This window comes from Hemiscyllium ocellatum, chromosome 24, assembly GCF_020745735.1.
Source record: "Hemiscyllium ocellatum isolate sHemOce1 chromosome 24, sHemOce1.pat.X.cur, whole genome shotgun sequence".
NCBI lineage: Eukaryota > Metazoa > Chordata > Chondrichthyes > Orectolobiformes > Hemiscylliidae > Hemiscyllium > Hemiscyllium ocellatum.
Genome location: NC_083424.1, coordinates 40,082,419 through 40,108,760, shown reverse-complemented (window position 1 = coordinate 40,108,760; position 26,342 = coordinate 40,082,419). Strand labels below are relative to the sequence as shown.

General features: G+C 41.3%; 2 protein-coding genes across 8 annotated transcripts in view; one reads left to right on the top strand and one right to left on the bottom strand.

The window, feature by feature from the left end:
- Window positions 1-6,315, top strand: part of taok3a (TAO kinase 3a) — a 114,835-nt gene extending 108,520 nt beyond the window's left edge. For all 7 annotated transcript variants that reach the window (XM_060843710.1, XM_060843706.1, XM_060843711.1 and 4 more), the window contains 2 exons: window positions 2,836-3,018; window positions 5,420-6,315. In XM_060843710.1, coding sequence (XP_060699693.1) covers window positions 2,836-3,018; window positions 5,420-5,581 — 345 coding nt within the window. In that variant the 3' untranslated portion in view covers window positions 5,582-6,315. The remainder of the gene's footprint in view (window positions 1-2,835; window positions 3,019-5,419) is intronic.
- Window positions 6,316-8,194: 1,879 nt separating this feature from the next.
- Window positions 8,195-22,591, bottom strand: pebp1 (phosphatidylethanolamine binding protein 1). Its single transcript, XM_060844033.1, has 4 exons — window positions 22,380-22,591; window positions 18,746-18,855; window positions 11,712-11,812; window positions 8,195-8,536 (listed from the first exon to the last, which is right to left on the bottom strand). Exons 1-4 carry the CDS (start codon window positions 22,512-22,514, stop codon window positions 8,319-8,321), a joined length of 564 nt encoding a protein of 187 aa, XP_060700016.1. The 5' UTR covers window positions 22,515-22,591; the 3' UTR covers window positions 8,195-8,318.
- Between the last annotated feature and the right edge of the window lie 3,751 nt (window positions 22,592-26,342).

Genomic DNA, 26,342 nt, shown 5'->3' with positions numbered 1-26,342 from the left:
TAAAGTATGATCTTTTCAATTATTATTCCTTTATATAAAATGAGGCAACGTGCTTTAGAATAAAAGTAAAATACTCAGGGTGTTGGTAATAGAAATAAAAAAAATAGGGAAACTCAACAGGTCTGGCAGCATCTGTGAAGAATAAAATTGTTCATGTTTTGAGTCTAATATGACTCTTCAGACCTGGAAATGGCTAGAAAATGGTTTATGCTGCAGACAGAGGGGTAGGAAGAAAAAGGAAAACTGATTGAGGGTGCCCAGATTAAAAGGGATACTAGTGATAAAGGAGAGATCAGGATGTAAAATGGATATAAAAGAAAGTGTGAATAAGAGAATGCAAGTCCACTCTGCTGAAAGCAAAGTCAACAAGACACAGTTCGGGGTTTGGTAGGGGGGTGTAAAATAAACTGAGGCCAGGTCATGCTCAAGTTGTGGATCTCCATGTTGAGTCCTAGAGGCTATAAAGTACCTCCGCAAAAATGTGTTGTTCCTACATATTCCAATTTTGATTGGAACACTGTGGCAGATCCATTGGAAATGTTTGTATAGGAAAAAGGCAGTTTATTGAAATGACAAGCAACTGTAAGGTCCAAGTTGTTCCTTCAGATGGAGTGCAAATGTTCCATGAAGCAGTCACCAAGTCTGTAAAGGAGACCATGTTGGTTGCAAATACAATAGACTAGATTGAAAGAGGCGCAAGTAAAACACAACTTCACTTGGAACATATCTGGGGTCCTACACAAAGAAGGGAGGGGTGAATGGGCAAGTATCGCATGTTCTGCAATTGCCTAAGAAGAGGACATGATGAGTGAGAGCAAGAGTTAGCAGTGATGTCAAGTCACTTTGAAAAACAAACGATATTATCTAATGGTAATAGTCTAGAAAGTGTGGATGTACAATGAAAGTAAAACAGGCAGCTGGCATAAACAATTAGGATGACAAATAGTATGTTGGATTGCAAGAGGATTTGAGTTCAGATGTAGGGATTTCTTACTGCAGTTATACAGGGCCATGGTGAGTCTGCACCTGGAGTAGGTGTGCAGTTTTGGTCTCCCTAACATAAAAAATGATGCACTTGGAGTGTAACAAAGGTATACTAAGCTGATTGCTGGGATGACAGGACTGACTTTAGAGGAGAGATTGGTTTGGGTGGGCCTGTATTTGCTAGAGTTTAGAAGGTTGGGAGGGGATCTGATTGAAACCTACATAAAATTCCAAATGGGTTGAACAAATTAGATGCAGGGAAGATCTTTTCCCTGACCAGGGAATCTAGAACCAGAAGAGACAGTCTCAAGGGAGACTTGGATACAGGGGACCATTTTCGGACTAAGGTGAGAAAATCTCTTTATTCAAAGAATAGTGAACCAGCGGAATTCTCTACCACAGAAGGCTATGGACGCCATGTCACTGGTATGTTCAAGAAAGAGATAAATGTTTAGATTTTAGGCATCCAAGGGATATGCAGAGAAAGCAGAAAAACGGCATTGAGATTGAGGGTCAGCCATGAAATACTCGAGGGGTCGAATGGCTGCCATCACCACCTTTTCTAGGCAACAGTCCCTACAGAATGCTAAGTATGAAGGGCGAGATGATTTTGGCGATATCCTTTGAATGTGGAGCCTGGTAGGGTGAGAAGAGAATATAATGAAACCTATTATCCTTCAAGAGATGGGAAGGAGTCAGAGCAGACATGTGGGAGATGGGTCAGACATAGTTGAAGACCTTGTCAACCCCGTGGGGGAAATTCTCAGTAGAGGGAAAAGGAGAATATATCAGTCACCTTGGTGGAAACAAATGTGACAGATAAACTAGCAGAATGGAATGGAATCCTTGCAGGAGGCAGGGTTGAGTATGTTTAGTTAAGATAACAGTAGATATTGGTGTATTGCCTATACCAAGAAGTAGAAACTCTAAAGTCGAGTAAGAGAAGAAAGGAATCTGAAATGGACCATGGGGTGAAAAGAGAAGGAAATAAATTGGAAGGAAAACTGATTTTTTTCTGATTCTGGAAGAAAGCAGGAAGCAGCACTAACAATGCCATGAATGTGTTGAAGGAAGTGTTGTGGGGCCAAGTAGAACAAGGACTGTTTCATTTAACTCAAGATGGGCATAACTGGAACCATGCAAGTATCTTTAGCTGCAACTTTGACTTGGAGAAAGTATGTATTGAAATCTGAAATGAAACAAAGTGCTATCAAAACTCTGCAGGTCTACAACATCTGTAGAGAAACGCGTGAAAGGTTTGTGTCCAATATGACACTCAAGAACCGAAAGGGATTGGAAAATGATGCTTTTTATGCAGAGGGACGAAGAGTGATTGGGACAGATTTAGGGTGTCCACAGCAAAAGATCAAAAATGCTAATGGTGGCCAAGATGGGAAAAAAGGTATAAGTGATAGGTTGAAAAGGGGAAAATGTCCACTCTGAAAATAATGTGCTATTCCTTCAGCTTACATTAACCTTTATTGGAATGCAGAACAGAAATGGGAGCAAGGTTGTTTATTTAAATGGTTAAAAATCCAAGTCATTCTTACAGATCATAAGAGATGGTGAAGAAAACCAAGTCAGGTGCTTTAATATCTATTAATTTATTAAAAATGTTTGTTTAATGTTGATGCAATTGGGAAAACCTGTCTATGTCCACTAGTCATATTTTGGTTTCCTCAGTCATAACTCAGTGATTTCATGAACTTTAGTTACCTTCACAGTCGAAAACTACTCCAAAATAAAATCAGAATCGATTACGCCCCGATGATGTCTATTCTTTCTTTTGAGGTATTGTGATTAACTTTTCTGGATGAGTGCAATTGAATTGATAATATTTTTTAAATTTAGCTGCGGCTAGATGAGGCTCAGGAAGCAGAGTGCCAAGGTCTGAAACATCAACTTCAGCAAGAAATGGAGCTACTCAATGCCTACCAGAGTAAAATTAAGATGCAGACTGAAGCACAGCATGAGAGAGAGTTCCAAAAACTTGAGCAGCTGGTGTCAATGCGTAGAGCACGTCTTGAACAAAAGGTCAGTTCAATTTAAAACTGCATCTGCAATAGTTGGTGTATTTTCTCAAAAACTTCTGTAAAATGTGGAAAGCTGTGAGATCATTTCACTTTATAAAATAGGAAATAATTTTGTTTACACTCAGCATCGCAAGATCATCCAAGTTTTCACTGTATAGAAATCTGGCACAGCATTTTGAATGCCATGCTTGGATCTTCTGTTAACCATGATTTAACCATCTTGATGTTTTAACGTTAGTAATCCATGTATGTTTATGAAATTGCCTCTTACTCATTGACAAGGATTCAGCAAAATTTAGCTTGAGTCCAGTTTGCACTGGGAATAACCGCACCTTGTTGAGGCTGAACCATAAAGATGCAATATTGAAAGGCAAAGGGACCTTCACTTGACCATTGAGGCTAGTATTATGACAACATGTGAAGTATATATGGAGGCAGCACAGTGAACTCGGGTGAGCAATGCTGCCTCACAGCACCAGGGACCTGTCGTCAATTCTACCTGGGGCAACTATCTGTGGAGTTTGCACATCTACCCTGTGTCTTCCTCCCACAGTCCAAAGATATGCAGGTTAGGTGGATTGGCCATGCTAAATTGCCCTGAGTATCCAGCACTACACTCTTCGACTCTGATCTCCAGCCTCTGCAGTCATCACTTTCTCCTATATGTCAATCTTTAAACTGCTAAAAACAATCCCCACAGACATGGGTTGATTTCTGTTCAGTATAAAAGTGAATCCTCCATTTATCAGATGAAAATCTGAGGCAGACTACTAATTTAAATGTAGCATGTTGAGGTTGAAAGGAAAATTGACTTGTGTAGACTATATGTTGAAAATATTTTTAGGGTTTTTGAAATGGGGATATCTTGTACATTTCAAATTATGTTGCAGACTGCAACATTTTGTCAATTTTGAGTTCATGCTCAAGGCTAAAAATGTGTAATTTGTAAACACCTACATCTGTAATATTTCAGCTCTTCGTGCAAAGAACCTTTTGCAATGCAATTATGTAGGCAAATGATTAGCTAATTGAATTACAATCCCACCTACAGAAGATTACTAATCTGAATTTGCACATTATCTTGATTAGTTAAAAATGTAGGAAACTCTAAAGAAAGTGCCTGTTTTGTTTTTGAAACATTAAAATGGGGGATAGAAAGAAGCAGAACTGGATGAAATATTCTAGAATGTGTTAATCAACCTATTTTAGGAGTCTTATGATGCAGTTCATGACGCAGGTGCGATTTGAACCCAAGTCTCCTGATTGAAGGAGGTGTCTCAAAAGTTTCAACAGGTGAAGCTAGGTTTTATGAACTGTTACAATGCAGTAGGTCCAAAGTGGTATCTTCCAATAACAGGATACTGCTATCGAGGCAAAAAAAAATGTTCTTCCCACTAGACAACTGGGTCAAGTGATGTTTTTCAGTGTGGGTGTGACACCTGGTATGATGGATGTCCCAACAACTGGCAAACCTTATTAAATGGCGCGTCCTATTGTCCATTTGCAGTGCGTAGCATGTTGATCCTGCTTAATTATCCCCCATACTGGCAGGTTTGAGTTTTATGCACCATTTAGATGTGATTCTGTTATTAGGAATCATTCATTAAATGATCCAGACTGTGCCACGAGTTGCATAACACAGCTTTATGCATTTCTATATGCTCAGAGGTAGATATAAAAGCACAGGATCTTTATCTCATGTAGGCAAGAAGGAATATGCATACACAGGACTTCCATGCGGGGGTTATGGCAGCTGCCAATCCTTATGACAACATCTTACTAATCAGAATCTACTTGTCTAGTTTGAGAATTAAGATCATGAATTAAGGTTAACTTTTTCATGCCAGTGATGACCCAATCAATCAGCACTCTCTCTCTTTTTTTCACAATATGAAATAACTTTTTTTTTCAAGTCTGTTTCTGGACTCCAAATTCTGATGAATGCAAGATGAAAAGATTCTATTTGCTTTCTTTTAGCAACGTTAAAAGAATTAATGCATAGTTGATTTTATTGCTATAAAGTACCAGGCTGGAAACTTCTTTGGAGCTGTTCCCATGACATAACTGAAAGAGCAACACAGTTACTCATGTTAGACAAAGTTTTGTCAAATACTAAGTGAGGTTATAGCTGCAGAGCAGGGACACAAAGGAATGTTCCAGCCTGCATATGGAAATAAAGGTCAAACCTGGGTGTGATTTTGCCCTGTAAATTGCTATTATTCATTGAATTTACATATGAAGAAATACTATTTGAATGATATACCACAGGAAAAGGTGCAGTTACTTTGCACTTTCAGAATCCAAGCTGAATCAATGTTTCTAGCAGTGCTGCATATCAGAACACGAAAAATGTTGCTGGACAATTTTCTGAGCTAATTCCCCATTCTTTGTTTTTGTTTAAGATTGAAGAGGAACTGGCTGCACTTCAGAAAGAACGCACTGAGAGAATACGAAATTTATTAGAAAGACAAGGACGGGAAGCTGAAAGCTTTGACATGGAAAGCCTCAGACTTGGGTTTGGAAATTTGCTTACATTGGACTATCCCAAGGAAGACTATAGATGAAAAACATTGCCATAACTTTGCCCAGATTCTAATCCTGGGCTCATTTCTTCTTGAGGGCAGACATCACCTCTGGACTAGTGCCTGTACAGTCCTTAATTTCCTTATCAGGGCCCCATTGTTAATGTTAACAAGAACGCTGACCATTTGTTGGTCATCTTTTAAAATGAGACAGTATTGATATATGTGCAATCATACCTTTTGTGAAATTGGAAAGCAGGATGTACATCGCTTATGATCATGCATTACAACTAATTTGTAAATCTGTGCAGAAAGACAAATGTTATATCTGCAGCCTTATCTTAACTCGCTGCTAGCTTTCTTTCGGTATTTATTCATCAGGAAATTTTATTAAGATTGAATAATTTGATACTAAAGATTTGATGTACATGTCAATCATACAAAGTGCTTCTGGGAAATAGTTTTAAAAAGCAATGCTGGCAAGGGTTTCCTAGTCCAGTGTTAATCATATGTAAAAAAAAAATCATTTTCTGCTGTGGCAGATGTGCATACTGTATGTGAATCCTGGGACCCAAGTAGCACAATAGGGCCAAGGCACTATCACATATATTGTATAGATGGAATTCAGGAGAGCTTTTACTTATTTTCATAAAGTATTTTAATGGTTCCTCAAATTAATTTTATAATAATTTTTGTTCAGTCTGAGGTAAACCTGGCTGTAAGTGGGATCTTCTAATAGAATTTTCTGTCTAGACCATAAATGTTGCTTACTCATACTCCAAGCTGTGTATTTTCTTACAAAACAAACCAGTAAGTTGCTTTACTATTGCATGCACTCCAGTTTTTTTCAGGTAAAATAGCATGACTGTCCAGGCAGACATAAGCTTTTAATCATATTTGTAAATAAAAATGCTCACCATGCTGTGTTGAGAGTTATTTTAGCAGTTTGTATCTTAAAATCAGCAGTCATATTTTTCCTTTCAGATGTAGTTTCAAAAAATGCTGAATGAGAATCTTATACAGCCTAAAATGACTTCAAGTATTTGAGTTTAATTTTGCATAAGCAGATGTGTTATTCAAATTAGGATAATTTTGCAGCAGTCTCTCCAATTGGAAAATCAATTAATTGAAACTTTCACCTTATGAACATTTAAATTCTTCCCAAAGAAAGTGCACATCTTAATAATTTGTGGATCCCAACATTGAGACATTGATTCAGTTACCTTGGGGTTCAGGAAAAGTGTAATAGTCTATGATTAAAATCTGGCTTATTTTGAAAAATGTTTTTGGTATGAACATTTTAACTTATTGAAAGGAAAAACATTCCCAACAATTTTTTAATGCACAAAGTTTATTTGCTTTTTATAAAGCATATGTCACTAAAATGTCTTCAAATAAAAAGCACAATTTAATAAATTGAACACTAATGATGAAATTTAAAACAAGACAGTTGGGTACAAGCCATTAATGTTGCAGCTGGTACTAGAAATTGTTTTTTCTTAATCTATCATCAACATGTGCAGACTACATTTCCAAACAAAAAGAACTTTACCTATGCCTGCAGTTGCACTCAACTCAATTACTAAAGGTAGTTTCTTGATATTATATCCCTCAAACCTTTTAAAGTATTAGAGTTTGAGTCTTGTACTTTATTTTCCTAAACCACTTGGCTTGAAATGTGAAAGTGACTACACCAAGATAACTTGTTTTATATAACTTCCCATAAGTCATCTTTGTGACCTCTAAGTTTCCACCCTGTAATCACTGCTCCTGTAAATCTGACTTATGGGGCTGCAGTTTTTCTTGGTTCATTTCCATCTAAAAAAAAATGTATTTTCATAAGGAGGGGCCTATGCAGGCCTCAATTTGGGCAGATGTATGCTGAACTTGCTTTAAGAGCAGTAATTCAGTGGCTAACTAGATTATTTGTCTTAACTCATCATTAATTTCTTAAATTAGCAAAATTTTGAGCCTTTAATTGAAAATTAAAGGTATTCACACTGATTTTAATCACAATTAACTAATTTTGAATTACTGGAAAGATAGTGTAGATGAAATATACTGGATTTTCAAAACCCCAGTAAGGTTCTTCCTCTTCAGATGGGTGAAGCCTGCAGATCATTAACAACTTTGAGAATTGTTATATTTAGCCTTTTGTCCTGAGCTTGCAATTTAACCATGACCCAAATTGCAAAATTTGAGTTAATACTGAACAGACAAAATGATTTTCTACAACTTTATTGAAGAGAATACTTCAATATAGATAATATCATTTACCTGGGGGTGGGGAAATACAAGAAACAGCCCACACTTAAAAGCCACAAACCAGTTTCAATCTTAATGCAGCTAAAATTGGATTTATTGTAGTTGTTATCTACTGATGATTTCAAAAAAAAAAATTCTGTGCTAAGTTCAATGTGTTGACCATAAGTTAATATTCCACTTTGCTTTGCAGATTTGGTTGTTATACTAGTGACAAGTAGTATCCTGAAGTAGGTTGATAGCTTGAAGGAAACAAATCAATGTATACTTTAGTCATTTTCTAAATCTGCATCCTTTAAACAAGAATGATCATTATGTCTGCAACAAATTAAACTAAGGCACAAAGTCAAAGTACAGCTGAGAGAGGTTTTAAATCAAAGAAGAAACAAATGCAACTGTGAAAGTGAATGTTTATTAAGGAATATAGAGCATCAATAATACTAGTTTTCAGGCTCTATATATCCACTTGTCACTTTTTTTGACAATCTATTTTTCTAGAAGTATCAAGAATTTATACTTATTTTCCAGACAGTTGTTCATATAGTTTTGGTACATAGTTATCCCATTCAGCCTGGTAGCACGTCCCAGCAACTGGTGCACCCATATTGTACTTCTTGCGGAATGCTACGGTTTTGAATGTTCCACGGTTATCACCTGAACGGTTGGTCAAACGCTGCTCATCACATGTCAGCACCCCAGGTTGTTCGTAAACTAGCCAGACATAGCGGTGAAGACCTAAAGTAAATTTTGTTAAAGAAACTTGCAAAAACAAAGATCATGTAGAAAAAAGTATAGTTAATCCCATGCAAGAATGATGGTTGTTCCCATGATCCACAGGAAATTTATTGGCTAGAATCAGGAATGGATCTATGAAGTTTGACTAATTCACAGTGGTGGTAACAAGCAAAGATACACTTCAATACCAATAGGTAACAGCAGAGCCTTGTAGGTAGCAAATGGAAAAATTATGACTAGGGTTTCTAGTGCCACTACAGGTTGTCCTGGTATGGGTTTCATGTTACTGAAAAATTGTGGATTGTTTGGATAATGCAAACTTTCTTTTCAATGGAAATAGTTATTTTCTCTATCAGTTTTCCACAGTGAGGTTGCATCTGTCACATTATAGCATAACAACCTGTACCTGTAAGTGCCTACAGTGAACAGCATACTGCAATAGGTAGGAGGAAGTTTTCTGGTCACTGGTCTAAAGTCTATAAATTTGTGTAAATAAAGCATTGATACCAACAGTGCTTGCTACTTTAGGTGTTATAACCCATTTGGAGGGGCTCAGTACACATGAATCAATAGTGAGCTAGTTTCAGATGTTTTTCAAGCATCAGTTCCATAGATTTATCATTTGGATTTAATAGCTTCTGTAATTGCTTGGCTGAGATATGACATGACTGCAAGTTACTGTCAAGTTTATGAAGGCTGGAACTGAAAGTGATAGTTGTACTAGCAACTAAGATTGCCCAAGGTTTGGATATTCAATGCTAAGGTAAAATGGACAGCTATATCCTGATTTTCAAAACATCCAAATTCCCATCATGGATATACTGCCTAAAACTAATCCATGTGGAGCTTTGCAATCAACAGAAGCAATTAAAAAAATTACAGGATGGTTTGAGGTTTGGTATGACTGGCAGGTCCATGATTTGTATTTGTTTTTTTTCCATTCTGTTGCTTAATTTGTGCTCTTTAATATCTATCAGGCCAAGACTGATATCTGGCTGAGATAAGACACTACCCGACTCTAAGATTGTCTGTTACAACTTCCTATCCAGAATCATTCTAAAATGCAAAGATAGCTTGGTGACAAAAAAAAACTAGTCTTTACCTTGCCCTAAACCCCACCCAAAAGCTACAAGAGTAGAGAGTTTGGTCTTAAATTTTACTCACTACAAATCAGCTGCATTTCTCCCTTCTACAGTCTACTCATCCAGCTTTCTAATACATCCCTTGACCTAGCCTGAAAAGTCCAATGTGACTTAAGTGTTAAATTGCAAAACAATAACTTTGGCTCTAGGTGCTGGCAAGTCTGCTTAGCTTCTCTCCAAACCACTCACCATTGATTTGAAAGTACATTGCTGTTCCTTCACTGCCAATTGGTCAACAAGGACAGAATTCCCTCCTTAAAATGTAGGTCAACACCACCACTTATGCATATGCTGCCCCTTCAGCAACATCTTGAAGCATAATGTTGGGTGTCAATAGAAGATGTTCTCAATGTGCGTGAAACCTAAAATTAATCACTTGTGGCATAACCAGTTAGTTAATTTAAGGAAACTACTAAAGCCTAAAAGCCATTCATTTTTAGTACTCATTCCAAACTTAATCTGACTTTTGGAAATAGGGATAAAGTTCACAAACTTGTCATGTGCCAGTGATAGCTAGGGTGTGAAGGCAAAAGCTCTAAAGACCAGTTTTGTCCACTTTACCTTCAGAAAAAAATTGCAAGAATGGTTCCAGGGATAGAAAATTTCAAGATTGGATAAGTTAGGTCCAAATTTTCTTTACAGAAGGCAGAGGGGGAAAAAAGCTGATAGAAGTAATAGACAAATGTTTAGGCGAAAGTGTGTACTGCAGATGCTGGAGATTAGAGTCAAAATTAGAGCGGTGCTGGAAAATTTGAATTAGTCATCATGCCAAGTCTTACTATGACGCTCCCATTCTAACTACTCCATCTTTATTGGCAACCCAATGTTACATGCCTAGGCTGGAATATTGTTCTACAGCTCTCCATCTCATTATCCTCCCTCAGGATTGTCAACAAGTTTTTACTCTCTCTATATACAGCTCAGTACTATGTGTTACTTTCAAGTTTCCATGGATAATTTAAGTGTTTTAAAAGAATTGCAAGTTATTAATTGAATGTCCAGTCAAATAGAGATTTCAGTTCAAGATGCAGTGAATTGTTAGAGCGGTCTTTAGATCCACACTCCAACAAGAAAATTTGGATGCAAGTTTCCTCACTGAGGTGGAAGGTTCTTTTTCAGATGTTTTGTCACCATACTAGGTAACATCAGTGAGCATCCAGATGAAGCACTGGTGGCAAGGCCTGTTTTCTACTGGTGTTTAGGTTTCCTTGGGTTGTCGTCATCTGTTTATTTTTAGGGGGTGTGGGTGATTGACTTGGATTCCATTTACTATGTGTTTGTTAATAGAAGCATGGCAATCTAACTGGAATGCTAAAGAATTCTCGTGCGTGTCTGTTTGGCTTGTCCTAGGATGGATGTGTTGTCCCAGTCAAAGTGGTGTCCTTCCTCATCATCTGTATGAGAGCATACTAGTAGTTTGAAGTTCCCCATGGACAAAGACAAAATCAGGACATATTAACATCCACTAGCCAAAGAGACATGACCTACTCCGTATCCTTACATACCGATAAGGAAGGACACCACATCCATCCTAGAACAAAGCAAACAAAAACGCACGAGAATTCCTAGAAGCACGGCACTGCAACCAGAACTAACAAAACACGCACTTGGATCCCTTTTACCACCCTTTGAGAAAGAACAGGAAGTGACATCACAGCAAGTGCTATCACCAAGCCAAGGAAACCCAAACAAATAGAAAACAGGCCATACCACCATCTGGAGTCCCACTGAAGTTACTAGTACTGTGACGAAACATCTAAAAACCTACCTGCCAGCTCAGTGAGCAAACCTACTCCTAGGACCTCAACCTGAGCTACAAATCTCCTCCAAACTCACTAAAATTATTTGGAGTCTGGGGAAGTAGCACACTAAATTTTTCTTCCACTTGAAAGGGGAAAGTAAAAAGAAGTTTGTGTTGTCGGGTGCAATGCATTGCAGAAAGTTTGGGAATACTTCAACTGAAATTTGCAACAAGATGTCAATACCAATTAACATAGCTCATTAAAATTGTGTTGACAAATTAATAGACTCACCAGTTCCTTTCGGAGGACCTGAGCCAACATAGTCAGACTGAATATCTCCACTTTTCATGTCATTTCCTTTCATGTTGATTAAAATGAAGTGGTGCCACTCCCTAAAACAAAAGAACAAATTTAATTGTTTGGGAACCATGTCAGTTTTTTTTTAAAAACATTTCAACATCTACTGTTGGAAGTACAGCAAACAAGTGGGGTGTGGAGAGCACATAACCACAAGGACATGGATTAAAAAAAAGGGACTTCCTAGCAGTACTAGAGTGCCCCCTGAAAGACAGGACCCAGAGAAGAAACCCAGCAGGCTATCAGACAGACAGTAGCAAATACATTAAGCAGAAAGAAAAGGAGGGAACACCTTCTACACAATGGAAAGGAAAGCCCTGGAAGGACTCAAGACAGAAAAAATCAGTCTTAGCTGCAGACAAACAGCACGTGACCAGCCTGACCAGAACAATACGTTGCAAAAGCAAACATGTGCAGATACCCATCAACAGGTGGCAACAGACCCAAAGCCACAGCTAAAAAGCCACATTACAGTATCCTTGAGGAAACTACACAAGACGGGCTAAGTTAAAACAGACCTCCAAAAAAGAATGAAACTTGAAGGATCCAACATATCCAGTTTCTACAGATTGTCAAAAGGTACATAAACAAAGTTCCCCTACCACCCTGCAACACAGACCCATAGTCTCACTTCCCAGTGTACTTGCATACAGATTATTAAAGAAACCGCAACAAACTGAAACACCTAGAAGACTACTCAAGCCACTCAACCCAGGAATTCCTTAACAAAGACACCAAGATAGAGGATGATGAGATCATGATTTCCTTCGAGGCGACAGCCCTTTTCACAGTAATAAAACAATCACCCTAGCCAAAGGAACACTAGCCTCACTGCTGGACGAACTAAGGGCACAAACACCTGACAGCATCCTCAAATAGTAGGCTTGTGCTTCACAACTGACAAGATCAACAAATAAAGTCAACAGGACGGGTGTTCACCAATATCAGGACTTCTGGCAGAAGCAGTCACGCAGAGGTTAGAATGAACAGCCCTCCCCATAATCCAGTCCAAGCTTTGGGTCCGCTACGTGGATGACACCTTTGTCATCACGACATGCAACAAAAAGTTAGAAGAAACACAAACAACATCCTTACTGGTATAAAGTTTGCCAAAGAGGAAGACAGTAACAGACTCCCCTTCCTGGAGATCATAGTAGAATGAAAAGTCAATGGAGAGCTACAGACCAGCTTTTACAGGAAAGCAACACACTGACCAGATACTCAACTACAGGAGCAATCATCCAAACACAAACTGAGATGCATCAGGACATTTAAAAACAAGCAACACTGCAGCACCCAGGAACTAACTACAAGAAGCAGAGAAAAAAAACACTAACGTATTCAGGAACAACAGGCACCTGATAACCGCAGTCCTGATAGTCCTGCAGAACAGACGTAAACGAACATGCCCAGAGACACTCGCCATACTACCAGACAGACATCCCAGATGACAGCCAGACTACTCCAGCCCCTAAGCATTATGGTAGACAAACCTACCACTACACTGAAATAGGTACTGATGCATTTAAAACACCAAGAAAAACCAGCAGAATGACCATCATATGCAAAATACTCTGCAACAAACATTATAATGGACAGAAAGCTAGCCACCAGGATACGTGAGCACCAAGTAGCTACCAAAAGACATGACCAACTATCACTAGTACAATGAAGAGGGACACCAGTTCGAATGAGACGATACATCCATCCTGGGACAGGCTAAACAAAAGCACGTAATGGGAACTCCTAGAGGCCTGGCATTCAAACTGAAACTCTATTAACAAACAGATTTGGACCCCATTTACCTATCTCTCAAACAGCTGGAAAATGATATCACCCATCACAACAAACTGAGAAAAATAGCAAGCAGGACAGAGCTTCACTGGAGGCTCATTGATGACATTACCTAGCATGGTGACGAACAAATCCACCAGCTCAGACAGCAAATTTCAGTCTGACAACAGCAGTTAGACTATCAGATCATTTCTTATTCAAAAAGTACATAAAGTAGGCAACCTGCTCCCTAAAATATTCCACTGCTACTTTCAAGTCTTAGAAATGAATCCTAACACCACAAGTTTAGACTGTACAATACATTTCTAATAAGCACTTCAATTTGTTCTTCATATGCGATAGCTGTTACATGTAATCCTTTAGGGCGGCACGGTGGCACAGTGGTTAGCACTGCTACCTCACAGCGCCTGAAGACCCGGGTTCAATTCCCGACTCAGGCGACTGACTGTGTGGAGTTTGCACGTTCTCCCCGTGTCTGCGTGGGTTTCCTCCGGGTGCTCCGGTTTCCTCCCACAGTCCAAAGATGTGCGGGTCAGGTGAATTGGCCATGCTAAATTGCCTGTAGTGTTAGGTTAGGGGTATGGGTGGGTTTCGCTTCGGCGGGTCGGTGTGGACTTGTTGGGCCGAAGGGCCTGTTTCCACACTAAGTCTAATCTAAATCTAATCCAAGCCTTAACATAGGAAATTTATATAAAATAAACTGCTCTGGAGCCAATAGCGAGAAGCAAGCTGGAGAAGAGTGATTATATAACTGAAGTGAAAGCACCCCATTCCTTTATAAGCAAATAAATGTACTTTAACACTCCTATAGTATTAACTATGTTCAAGACAGCTCAGGGAATCCCTGATGGGCTCAATCTGCAAGCCTCTTTCAGTTCATCCCAGATATCGTACTGTGGTAGTTTGGAATGTAAAACTAAACTGTCAGGAAGAGTATAAGTTATTACATTTATCTATCAATGGCATCAGTTACACTACACCACTACAAGCCAGGCTTGTGCTCAGGTTCTAAAACCATTGATAAAGTAGCAGTGCCAGCTCTTACCCTCAAGAGCTCTCAGACTACTCCCCTTATTGCTGCAAACAAGCTGTCTCTATACAGAATTTGGGATTAAAAAATTACAAAAAAAAGGCAAAGTTTGTCACAGAAGAGAAACTCATCGACAGGTCTGAGTACACTTGACTAATTAAGTACATGCACAAAGTGGAAACCCTCGATCAAGCAGGCCAGATGGTCAATTGCTTTGGCTCATACGTAACAGGATTCATCTAAACAGTGTGCAAAACGTCATGAGGTAACCTTGCTCAGCTAACATGTCCAGTAGCATTATCCTGCAAAATGCCTATTTAAAATCATTTACATTCCCAGAATGCAAAGGTAAATTCATAACATTTGTGGATCTCAAGCTCCCAGGAACACATTCAATCCATGACATGCTGGTGTTCACTCAAATCAGACCAGAGTTAATCTTTAGGTGTAGGTTTGCTCGCTGAGCTGTACGTTTGATATCCAGATGTTTCATTACCTGGCTAGGTAACACTACTGGTGACCTCCAAGTGATGCGAAGCTGTTGTCTCCTGCTTTCTATTTATATCTTTCTCCTGGATGGGGTTCCTGGGGTTTGTGGTGGTCATTTCTTGAGCAGTTGATAGATGGCCTCTAGATCTGTGCGCTTGTTTATGGCGTTGTGGTTGGAGTGCCAGGCCTCTAGGAATTCTCTGGCATATCTTTGCTTAGTCTGTCCCAGGATAGATGTGTTGTCCCAGTCAAAATGTTTTTTTCCATCCGTGTGTAGAGCTGAGGGAGAGGGGGTCGTGTCTTTGTGGCTAGCTGGTGTTCACGTATCCTAGGGACTAACTTTCTTCCAGTTTGTTCTACATAGTGTTTGTGGCGGTCCTTGCATGGAATTTTATAGATGACGTTGGTTTTGTCTATGGGTTGTACTGGGTCTTTTAAGTTTTAGTTTTGTTTGAGAGCATTGGTAGGTTTGTGTGCTACTAGGATTCTGAGGGGTCTTAGTAGCCTGCCTGTCATTTCTGAAACTTATTATATGGTAAGGTTGTTAGGGTTTCTGGCTATGTTTTGTCTGCTTGTCGTGGTTTGTTCTTGAGGAATCTGCACACTGTTTTGAGTATCCGTTCTTCTTGAATATGCCATATAGATGGTTCTCCTGTTTTTTGAAGTTAGTCTGTGCTGCAGTGTGTGGTGGCTCGTCGGAATAATATTCTGATACAGCTTAGTTTGTGTCGGGATGGTTGCTTGTGTAGTTGAGTATCTGGTCAGTGTTTGTCGGTTTTCTGTATACGCAGGTTTGTAATTCTCCCTTGTCCTTTCTTTCTACTGCGATGTCCAGAAGTGAGAGTTTGTTGTCAGTTTCTTCCTTCTTGGTGAACTTTATGTCTGTGAGGGTGTTGATGTCAAGTGTCTCTATCTTGTTGTTTTAATGACGACAAAAGGTGTCACCTATGTATTGAACCCAGATTTTTGGTTTGATGTTTGGTAGGGCTGTTTGTTCTAGCCTTTGCATTACCGCTTCTGCTATGAATCCTGATAGAGATCTCATGGGTGTGCCATTGGTTTGTTTGTAGACTATGTTGTTGAAAGTGAAGTGGGTGGTGAGGCACAGGTCCACTAACTTCATGATATTTTCATTGGTAATGTGATTGATGGTGGTTGGGGTGTGTGATGGTCTCTAAAAAAGTGTGGAGGGTGTTTCCTTTGCTAGGTCGATGTTGATGGAGGTGAACAGTGCTGTTACATTGAATGAGATCATTGTTTCGTCTTCCTCCATTTTGGTGTTTTTGATGATTTTTAGGAATTCCTGGGTGGAGTGGATGGAGTGTTGTGACTCTTCTACTAGGTACTTCAGTCTTGCGTGTAGTTCTTTGGCCAGTCTGTAAGTTAGTGTTCCGGGTAGTGAGACTATAGGTCTGAGGGGGGCTCCTGGTTTATGGATATTTGGTAGTCTGTAGAACTGTGGGGTATTGGTCCCGTCGGGTTTCATTTTCTGGAATTATGTCTTGTTTTAGTGTAATTTTCTTAGGAGATATGTAATTTTGTTTCCCAATTGTGGGGTTTGGTCTAATGCCACCTGTTGGCAGGTGTTGGTGTCTGCGAGTAGTGCATTGGCTTTCTCTATGTAGACCCTTCTGTTCAGGATGACTGTGAGCCAACCTTTGTCTGCAGGTAATACAACGATGTTTTGGTCTTTGAGGTTTTCTAGGGCTTTTTCTTGTGTTCAGTTTGTTTCCTTCCCTTTTTCGGCTCAGGGGTAGGTGCAACCGTCTGATAGTTTGTTGTGCTTCAATGTGGTTTCTAATGCCGCTAGGAAACCCTTCTTGTCAGCATCTCTAATTGAAATTTATAACTAGTACCGCTTCTGTTTCTGATAAGTTCTTTATTCATGCCTGTGTTATCGGTTTTGTCTTTTGAGAGTTTGTCCAGTTTTTCCTTCAGGTCCCAATTTATCTTTATCTGTGTTTGTCGTTGTTTGGTGTTTGTGGCTCATTCTACCGCATCTGTCTATTCTTGATTTGTTGCTTGTTTGAATAAGTTTTTGGTACGCAATTTCCCGGTTGTATTTTCAGAGTCTGTGGTGAGCATCATTGATTAGTTCTCGGAGCATTCTGCAGCTGTTTTATTATTAAATTTCTGGCTTGAGGTGTTTTTAAAAATCGGCAGTTTATATTGGAGACATTTTGGCAGTACCTGATTTCTTAAACATTCATGCAGGAAGTACAGTTGTTCGCAGGTGGAACACTCGGATAGCATTCCTTTCCCATCTTCAGGCCAGTTGTAGCGTGTTGCGCCCAAAGGTTTTTGCAAGGTTTGTAGCTCAGGTTGAGGTTTAGGGTGTAGATTTGCTCATTGGAGCTGTAGGTTTGATATCCAGATGTTTCATTACCTGGCTAGATATCATTATAAGTGGCAACCTCCAAGTGAAGCGAAGCAGTTGTCTCCTGCTTTCTATTTAAATCTTTCTCCTGGATGGGGTTCCTGGGGTTTGTGGTGACGTCATTTCCTGTTTGTTTTCTGAGGGGTTGATAGATGGCATCTAGATCTGTGTGCTTGTTTATGGTGTTGTGGTTGGAGTGCCAGGCCTCCAGGAATTCTCTGGCATGTCTTTGCTTAGTCTGTCCCAGTCAAAATGGTGGGTTTTTTTCATCCATGTGTAGGGCTATGAGGGAGAGGGGGGGGGGGGGTCGTGTCTTTTTGTGGCGAGCTGGTGTTCACGTATCCTGGTGGCTAACTTTCTTCCTGTTTGTCCTACATAGTGTTTGTGGTAGTCCTTGCATGGAATTTTATAGATGACGCTGGTTTTGTCCATGGCTTGTACTGGGTCTGAAGTTTGTTAGTTTTTGTTTGAGCGTGTTGGTGGGTTTGTGTGCTACTAGGATTCCAAGGGGTCTGACTGTCATTTCTGACACTTCTTTGATATACAGTAAGGTGGTTAAGGTTTCTGGCTGTGTTTTGTCTTTCCAGAAAAGGTTAATCTTTCCGCCAGCTTCCATCCTGTTTGTGTCCCTTGAACGCTTCAAGTCGGTGAATGTAATTTACAAAGGAATGTTTTCTGTCACTCACATGAGCATCTTTCAACTTCCTTGCTATGTCACTTTTAGCCTTTGTTTTCTCCTAGCCTGCAAGGGTAGAGAGACATTCATATTCCAGAACAGTCAAGACCAGGGGAATGGAGCTTCAAATTCTAATCTACTCAGTTTGGTATACATGAAAATGTATCAGGATTGTTCTTTCACGTGCATATGCCACTCAACTTATTAAATTACAAGTTCTTTTCCTATTGAAAATGTTTGAAGAGTCTTCTATATAACCATAATTTGTTTCTGACATCCAGTTGTGAAATATATACACCTCCAGCCCCCAGCATGAGAAAGAATATTGCCACACATTCCACAAAGGTCATCACCTTATTTACACTTAGAACAGATGTCCTTAATTCTTCTGAACATCTTGCAAACAATATGTCCACTAGAAAGTTATTTTATTTAAGTGACCAAATGAGTCACTCGAATTACTAAAATATAGATTGAATTTAATATACATAAGGAGTGAAACTTTTCACACTAACAAGATATGAATTATGAAAATGTCTCACCCTCAACCTTTTCACTGTAGGCAAAGAATAACGATCAAGAACGTCCCTTATGCTACCTACCTAAACTTTGGTATTTTCCTGCTCGGAGCATCAGGGTCAGTTAAAATCAGAGTGTAAAGCTTGGTTGGATCACATCCAGACCAGTTAATGCTGACCGGACGGTTCTGTACCTGCCAAGAACAATTTAAATGCACTTATAATCAGACATACAAAAGGTGCTGGAAAAGTAAACTTATATTAGACTCAAGTTATTTAAAAGGAAGCCTTTGAACTCAATTATTTGCACAAGAATTTAGATTAGCACATTGAATGGATGCATATTTTATCATCAACATGAAAACAGACCCTTTGGTCCAACTCGTCCAAGCCAACCAGAGATCCTAATCTGACCTAGTCCCATTTGCCAGCATTTTGCCTATATCCCTCTAAACCATCTGTTAATATACTGTCCAGATGCCTTTGAAATATTGCAAGAGCACCCTCATCCACTACTTCCTCTGGCAGCTCATTCAATACATGGACAGTTGCCTACATGACTAAGTTACTCCTCAGGTCCTCCTTTAAATTTTTCCCCTCTGCCCTCTGGTTGTGGACTTCCCCACATTGGGTAAAAAGCCCTTGGCTATTCACCCTATCTATGCCACTTATGATTTTATAAACCTTTTAAAGGTTACCCCTCAGCCTCCCAATGCTCCAGCCTATTCAGCCTAGGTTTTTGTTCAGCAACACTTCTTAGGGCCCCAACTATTAACTGGGAAAGTCCTCCTGTGGTTTGCCTTATTAAAATAGACAATAGACAATAGGTGCAGGAGTAGGCCATGCAGCCCTTCGAGCCTGCACCGCCATTCAATATGATCATGGCTGATCATTCCCAATCAGTATCCGCTCCCTGCCTTATCTCCATAACCCTTGATTCCACTATCTTTGAGAGCTCTATCCAACTCTTTCTTAAATGAATCCAGAGACTGGGCCTCCACTGTCCTCTGGGGCAGAGCATTCCACACAGCCACCACTCTGGGTGAAGAAGTTTCTCATCTCTGTCCTAAATGGTCTACCCCGTATTTTTAAGGTGTGTCCTCAGGTTCGGCACTCACCCATCAGCAGAAACATGTTTCCTGCTGCCAGAGTGTCCAATCCTTTCATAATCTTATATGTCTCAATCATAGCCCCTCTCAGTCTTCTAAACTCAAGGGTATACAAGCCCAGTCGCTTCAGTCTTTCAGTGTAAGGTAATCCCACCATTCCAGGAATTGACCTCGTGAACCTACGCTGCACTCCCTCAATAGCCAGAATGTCTTGCCTCAAATTTGGCGACCAGAACTGCACACAGTACTCCAGGTGTGGTCTCACCAGGGCTCTGTACAGCTGCAGAAGCACCTCTTTGCTTCTATACTCAATCCCTCTTGTTATGAAGGCCAGCATGCTATTAGCCTTCACTACCTGCATGCTTGCCTTCATTGACTGGTGTACAAGAACACCCAGATCTCTCTGTACTGCCCCTTTACTACCTCAATGGAATTAATTCAGGTAATCTGCCTTCCTGTTCTTGCCAAAGTGGATAATCATACATTTATCCACATTAAACTGCATCGGCCATGCATCTGCCCACTCACCTAACTTGTCCAGGTCACCCTGTAATCTCCTAACATCCTCATCACATTTCACCCTGCCACCCAGCTTTGTATAATCAGCAAATTTGCTAATGTTATTGCTGATACCATCTTCTATATCATTAACATATATTGTAAAAAGCTGCAGTCCCAGCACGGATCCCTGCGGTACCCCACTGGTCACTGTCTGCCATTCCGAAATGGAACCGTTTATCACTACCCTTTGTTTCCTATCAGCCAACCAATTTTCAATCCAATCTAGTACTTTCCCCCAATACCATGCGCCCTAATTTTACTCACTAACCTCCTGTGTGGGACTTTATCAAAAGCTTTCTGAAAGTCCAGGTACACTACATTTACTGCATCTCCCTCGTCCATCCTCAGGAGTTACATCCTCAAAAAACTCAAGATTAGTCAAGCACCATTTCCCCTTCATAAATCCATGCTGACTCTGTCCTATCCTGTTACTACTATCCAGATGTGCTGTAATCTCATCCTTTATAATAGACTCCAGCATCTTTCCCACCACTGAGGTCAGACTAATGGTCTATAATTTCCTGCTTTCTCTCTCCCACCTTTCTTAAAAAAAGTGGTATAACATTAGCCACTCTCCAATCCTCAGGTACCCATCCCGAATGTATCGAATTCTGGAAAAATCATCAACGCATCCACAATTTCCCAAGCCACCTCCTTCAGTACCCTGGGATGTAGACCATCAGGCCCCGGGGATTTATCAACCTTCAGACCCAACAGTCTCTCCAACACCAAATCCTGGCAAATACAGATTCCCTTAGGTTCAGGTCCATCAGTCACTGTTACCTCGGAGATCGCTTGTGTCTTCCCCAGTGAACACAGATCTGAAGTACCCATTTAATTCTTCTGCCATTTCTTTGTTCCCTGTAATATATTTCCCTGTTTCTGTCTTCAAGGGCCCAATTTCAGTCCTAACCATTTTTTTGCCTTGCACATACTTGAAAAAGCTTTCACTATCCTCCTTTATATTATTGGCCAGTTTACCTTCATACCTCATTTTTCCTCTGCATATTTCCTTCTTAGTAATCCTCTGTTGTTCTTTAAAAGCTTCCCAGTCCTCAGTTTTCCCACTTATCTTTGCTATCTTATGCAAGATGTTATAATAGATAAGAAAATTCAGCAATCAAAAAAATGGGGTCACATTGTACAGTTACAGGATTTAAGGGTGGCCAAACAACCTAAGATCATGACAACTGCTAATGATTTATGTAAAGGTCTTGGAAGCACATTGTTTTAGCTCAGTGTGGTCAGAATGTTTTTTAAAAAACTGGTTTGATCCTATTGAATGGAAAGGTTACACAGCTATGCTCGTTCAGGGTTTTTAAAAAAAATCACAGCACCAAGTTTAACTGGAAGCACTAGCTTTCCAAGCACTGCTCCTTCATCAGCTGGTTGTGGCTCATCAGCACAACCACCTGTTGAAGGAACAGCGCTCTGAAAGCTAGCACTTCCAATTAAACCTGTTGGACTATAACCTGGTGTTGAGAGATTTAAAAACTTTGTACACCCCAGCTCAACACCGGAATCCCCAAATCATTCTCGTTCAGGGCAACAGTCTCTAAACTTGTGCTGGGTCAGGGAGAATTAGGAGTGAATCCCGACCCAAACTTCCGCTCTTAGGAATGACCGATAATTGTAAACTCTTGAAGTCATGCGGCAGACCTCCGAGCCAAGAAATAATGCATGGTTTTCCTCTCCGCCAGCCCCTCGGGGAAGAGGACAGGCTGCAAGATGGCAGACAGCTGCAGCAAAACATACGCAGTTTGTACTGCAGCCAACTGTGCTGGGAAACTGAACCAGCTGACCGTCAAACACCCACCTTTTGTTAATAAAAACACAAATGCGGTTTTAACTGCAGCCGAGTGAGAGAGAGAGAGAAGCTCTCTCTGCACATAACGGTCAGATCTCTCTCTCTCTCTCCGTGAAGTCTGCAGTCACCCTGACCCTTTCTCCTCCCTCCCTGAACACTAACTTCCAGAAGCTGCTGCTCCCACCCCGAACGGGCGGAGCCCTGCGCCAACGCCGCCCGGACTCCCACCGCGTCCGGTTACCTGCGTCGGAGTCAGCACTTTGCCCAGATCATCGATCTGCACCGCGCCATAGCTGACGTGCAGCGGCTGGCCCGGCTTCTCCTCCACTTCATGCAGGGCCAGCGGGCCCGACCACTCGTGCAGATCGACAGACATCTCGCGGCAAATAACGGCTCGCACGCACGTGCGCGCTCCACCCGCGCCTCCTTCACCACCTCAACGGCACGACGGACCACGTGCTTCCACGGGTCCGCCATTTCTATTGGCTGAGCGCCGCCCCGCCCCCTTGCGCCTCCTTCCCCGCCTCCTGTCGACCCGCATCCCTCCAACGCCTGCGCATTGCTGCCCAGATTTCAGTATGACCCCCTGGAGAGATGATGGGAAGGTTCCTGTATTGGATTGGGGTTGATAAAGTTAAAAATACCAGGTAATGGTCTTGACCCCGACAGGTCGACTTTCCTTTTCCAGCTCCACATTTTTTAGCTTCCAAAGGTAGATTCCCTACATCTGAGTCAGAGGAACTGAAATCAATAAATGCTCACAGTGGGTCCGGCAGCATCCATGGAAAGAGAGCAAGCTAACATTTCGAGTCTAGATGACTCTTCACCAAAGCTGAAGTGAAGTGTGGAGGGGACAGTCTTTATGCTATAGCTTGGAGGGGAAGGTAGAGGTAGTGGGTGTGGGGTGCTGGTGGAGAAAAGATGTTGGTAGTTCAGCTTAAAGTGATCAGACCTGTGAGAATGACAATGTATGCCTAACTGCCAGACTGGAAAGAATAGACAGTAACTGGGATGTGGTGGGGAGGGGGAGGCAGACATGATGAAAAGCTAAAAGAAAAGGAAGACTAGGTTCACAATTTAAAGGTGTTGAACTCATTATCAGGTCCAGTAACACACCTAGTCTGAAGATGAGATGTTGTCGTCTAGTTTGCACTGTGATCACTGGAACACTGCAGCATGCTGAGGACAGATATGTGGGCATGAGAGCAGGACCTGGTTCCAACTTCCACCCTCCTCCAGGGATGTGGACAGATTGACAAAAGGTGGAAACGTGAGCTGTGAGGAGGATCAGCAGACTCTTCAACAGGATTTGGTCTGGCTAAGTGAGAAATAGGCAAAAGTGAGGACTGCAGATCCTGGAAATCAAGAGTCCAGATTAGAGTGGTGCTGGAAAAGTACAGCAGGCCAGGCAGCATCCGAAGAGCAGGAAAATCGACGTCTCGGTCAAAAGCCTTTCATCAGGAAAGGGCTTTTGCCCGAGACACCAATTCCTGATGAAGGCCTTTTGCCCGAGACATTGATTTTCCTGCTCCTCAGATGTTGCCTGGCCTGCTGTGCTTTTCCATCACCACTCTAATCTAAATGAGAAATAGGCAGATGGTATACAATTCTGAAATTATGTATTTGATTTTTTTCTTGGAGCAATATGACATTCACACATTCTATCCCTTCCTTTTTATTTTCAGGTAACAATCAGCCCCACCACTGACCTGTAAGCCTACCAACTTCTTAACCTTCGATTTGCAAATTTTTCATTGAATTGAACTCACCCTTGCCCCCACTGCTTAGTTTAAAAGCCCTGTCTACAGCCCTTGTTGTCCAATTCAGCAACACTCTGGTCCCAGCATGATTCAGTTGTTGCCTGTCCCATCGGAACAGCTCCCTCCATCCCCAGTACTGGTGCCAGTGTCCTAGGAATTCAAACCTATTTCTTACACGCCAATCTTTGAATCACATGTTTACCTCTTTATTGACCCTGTGCCACTAGCTCATGGCTTGGGTAGTGATCTAAATTATTACCTTTTTAGTTCTTTTTAATCATAGAATCCCTACAGTGTGGAAACAGGCCATGAGACCCAACAAGTCCACACCAACCATCAGAAGAGTAACCCACCCAGACCCATTCCCTGACTATTTACCTATGACTAATTCACCTAACCTATACATCACTGAACACAGCTTGACCAAATCACCTAACCTGAACATCTTTGGATTGTGGGAGGAAACTGGAGCACCCAGAGGAAACCCACGCAGACACCGTGTGAATGTGCAAATTCCACACAGACAATTGCCCAAGACTAGAATCAAACTTGGGTCCCTGGTGCTGTGAGGCAACAGTGCTAACCACTAAGCCACCATGCGGAGATTTAATTTAATTTAACCTCTAGCTCCTCATATTTCCTCAGCAGAATTTCTTTCCTTGTTCTATCTACATTGTTGGTACCTACCTAGCCACAACAACTGGACCTTTCCCCTCCCACACCAAGTTCTTTTGTACTTCATGGATGTACTTTATTCCTGATGAAGGGCTTATGCCCGAAACGTCGAATTTCCTATTCCTTGGATGCTGCCTGACCTGCTGTGCTTTAACCAGCAACACATTTTCAGCCAAGTTCTTTTGTAGCCCAGTTGAGATACCCTGAACTGGACACAAGGCAGGCAGCACAGCCTTCAAGACTCTTGATCCTGGCCACAGATCCTGGTCTCTTTTGCCCTGACTATGCCATCCCCGATTACAACGTCATTTTTCTTTTTTGCACTGTTTTGAATGGTCTCTGGACCACAGAGCTATTGTAAGTTTGCTCACCTCCCTAAAGCTCCTGCTGTCATCCACATGGAGTGAAAATCTCAAACCTGATGCCAAGCTCAGGCGCTAAGGCTCCTACAGCGCATCTCCTGGAGCCCTCTATATGCTTCACTCATAGACACACCCTCCTATCCCTGACTGAATTAGAGATAGTTAATCTAAGGGTTGTGACAACCTGCTAAAACACAGCATCCAGATAACTTTCCCTCACCATGATGTAGCCCTATGTTTGAAGGTCAGACTCTAGCCTATCAATTCTGAGCCAGAGTTTTTCACGTAACCAACTCTTGCTACAGATGTGGTCTTTATGAACCATAATGGGGTCCACCCGCTCCCTCCACCAGCCAGGCACAATACGTTGTGTCTCTAGTTTACTTACTTAATTTTTATTTTTATAAATACTGTTCCTTTAGTTTTTAATCCATAAAATATTTATCTTATTTACCTTTATTCTGAAAGTAACTTTCTAATAATCAATTGGGCAGCATGGTGGCTCAGTGGTTAGCACTGCTGCGTCACAACACTAGGGACCCTGGTTTGATTCCTGCCTTGGGCCACTGTCTGTGTGGAGTTTGCATGTTCTCCCCATGTCTGCACATGTTTCCTCTGGGTGCTCCAGTTTCCTCCCACAGTCCAAAGATGTGCCGATCAGGTGAATTGCCATGCTAAATTGCCCATCGTGTTAGATCCATTAGTCAGGAGAAAATGTAGGGAAGTGGGTCTGGGTGGGCTATTCTTTGGAAGGTTGGTGTGGACTTGTTGGGCCAAATGGCTTGTTTCCACACTGTAGGGAATATATACACATATATAATCTAAAAATTAGCAGCAATTACAAACTGATGAACACATAGTTCTCCTGTGATGTCACACTTATACTGGGTCCCTGTTCCTCAGCTTCAATTTGTCCTATAAAAAGACTTTACAAACTTAATCTTATCTTAATGGGTGGCTCAGTGGTTAGCAGCTGTCTTGTAGCACTAGGGATCTGGGTTCAAACCCAGCCTGGGTGACTAACTATGTGGAGACAGTTACCCTGTATCTGCATGGGTTTACTCTGGGTTCCAAGCACAGTCCTTTAGTGGGTGGCACAGCGGCACAGTGCCACAGTGTCACAGCACCTGAGACCCGGGTTCAATTCCCGACTCAGGCGACTGTGTGGAGTTTGCATGTTCTCTCCGTGTCTGCGTGGGTTTCCTCCGGGTGCTCCGGTTTCCTCCCACAGTCCAAAGATGTGCGGGTTAGGTGAATTGGCCATGCTAAATTGCCCGTAGTGTTAGGTAAGGGGTAAATGTAGGGGTATGGGTGGGTTGCGCTTCGGCGGGTCGGTGTGGACTTGTTGGGCCGAAGGGCCTGTTTCCACACTCTAAGTAATCTAATCTAATCTAATCTAAACTATGG

Excerpts from the sequence above, each read along its gene's own strand:
- pebp1 (XM_060844033.1), bottom strand. The coding sequence starts at position 22,514 with ATGTCTGTCGATCTGCACGAGTGGTCGGGCCCGCTGGCCCTGCATGAA. Across the intron at positions 18,856-22,379 it reads AAGTGCTGACTCCGACGCAG|GTACAGAACCGTCCGGTCAG; the intron begins GTAACCGGACGC and ends TGTTCTTGGCAG. Across the intron at positions 11,813-18,745 it reads AGGAAAATACCAAAGTTTAG|GGAGTGGCACCACTTCATTT; the intron begins GTAGGTAGCATA and ends CTTTTGTTTTAG.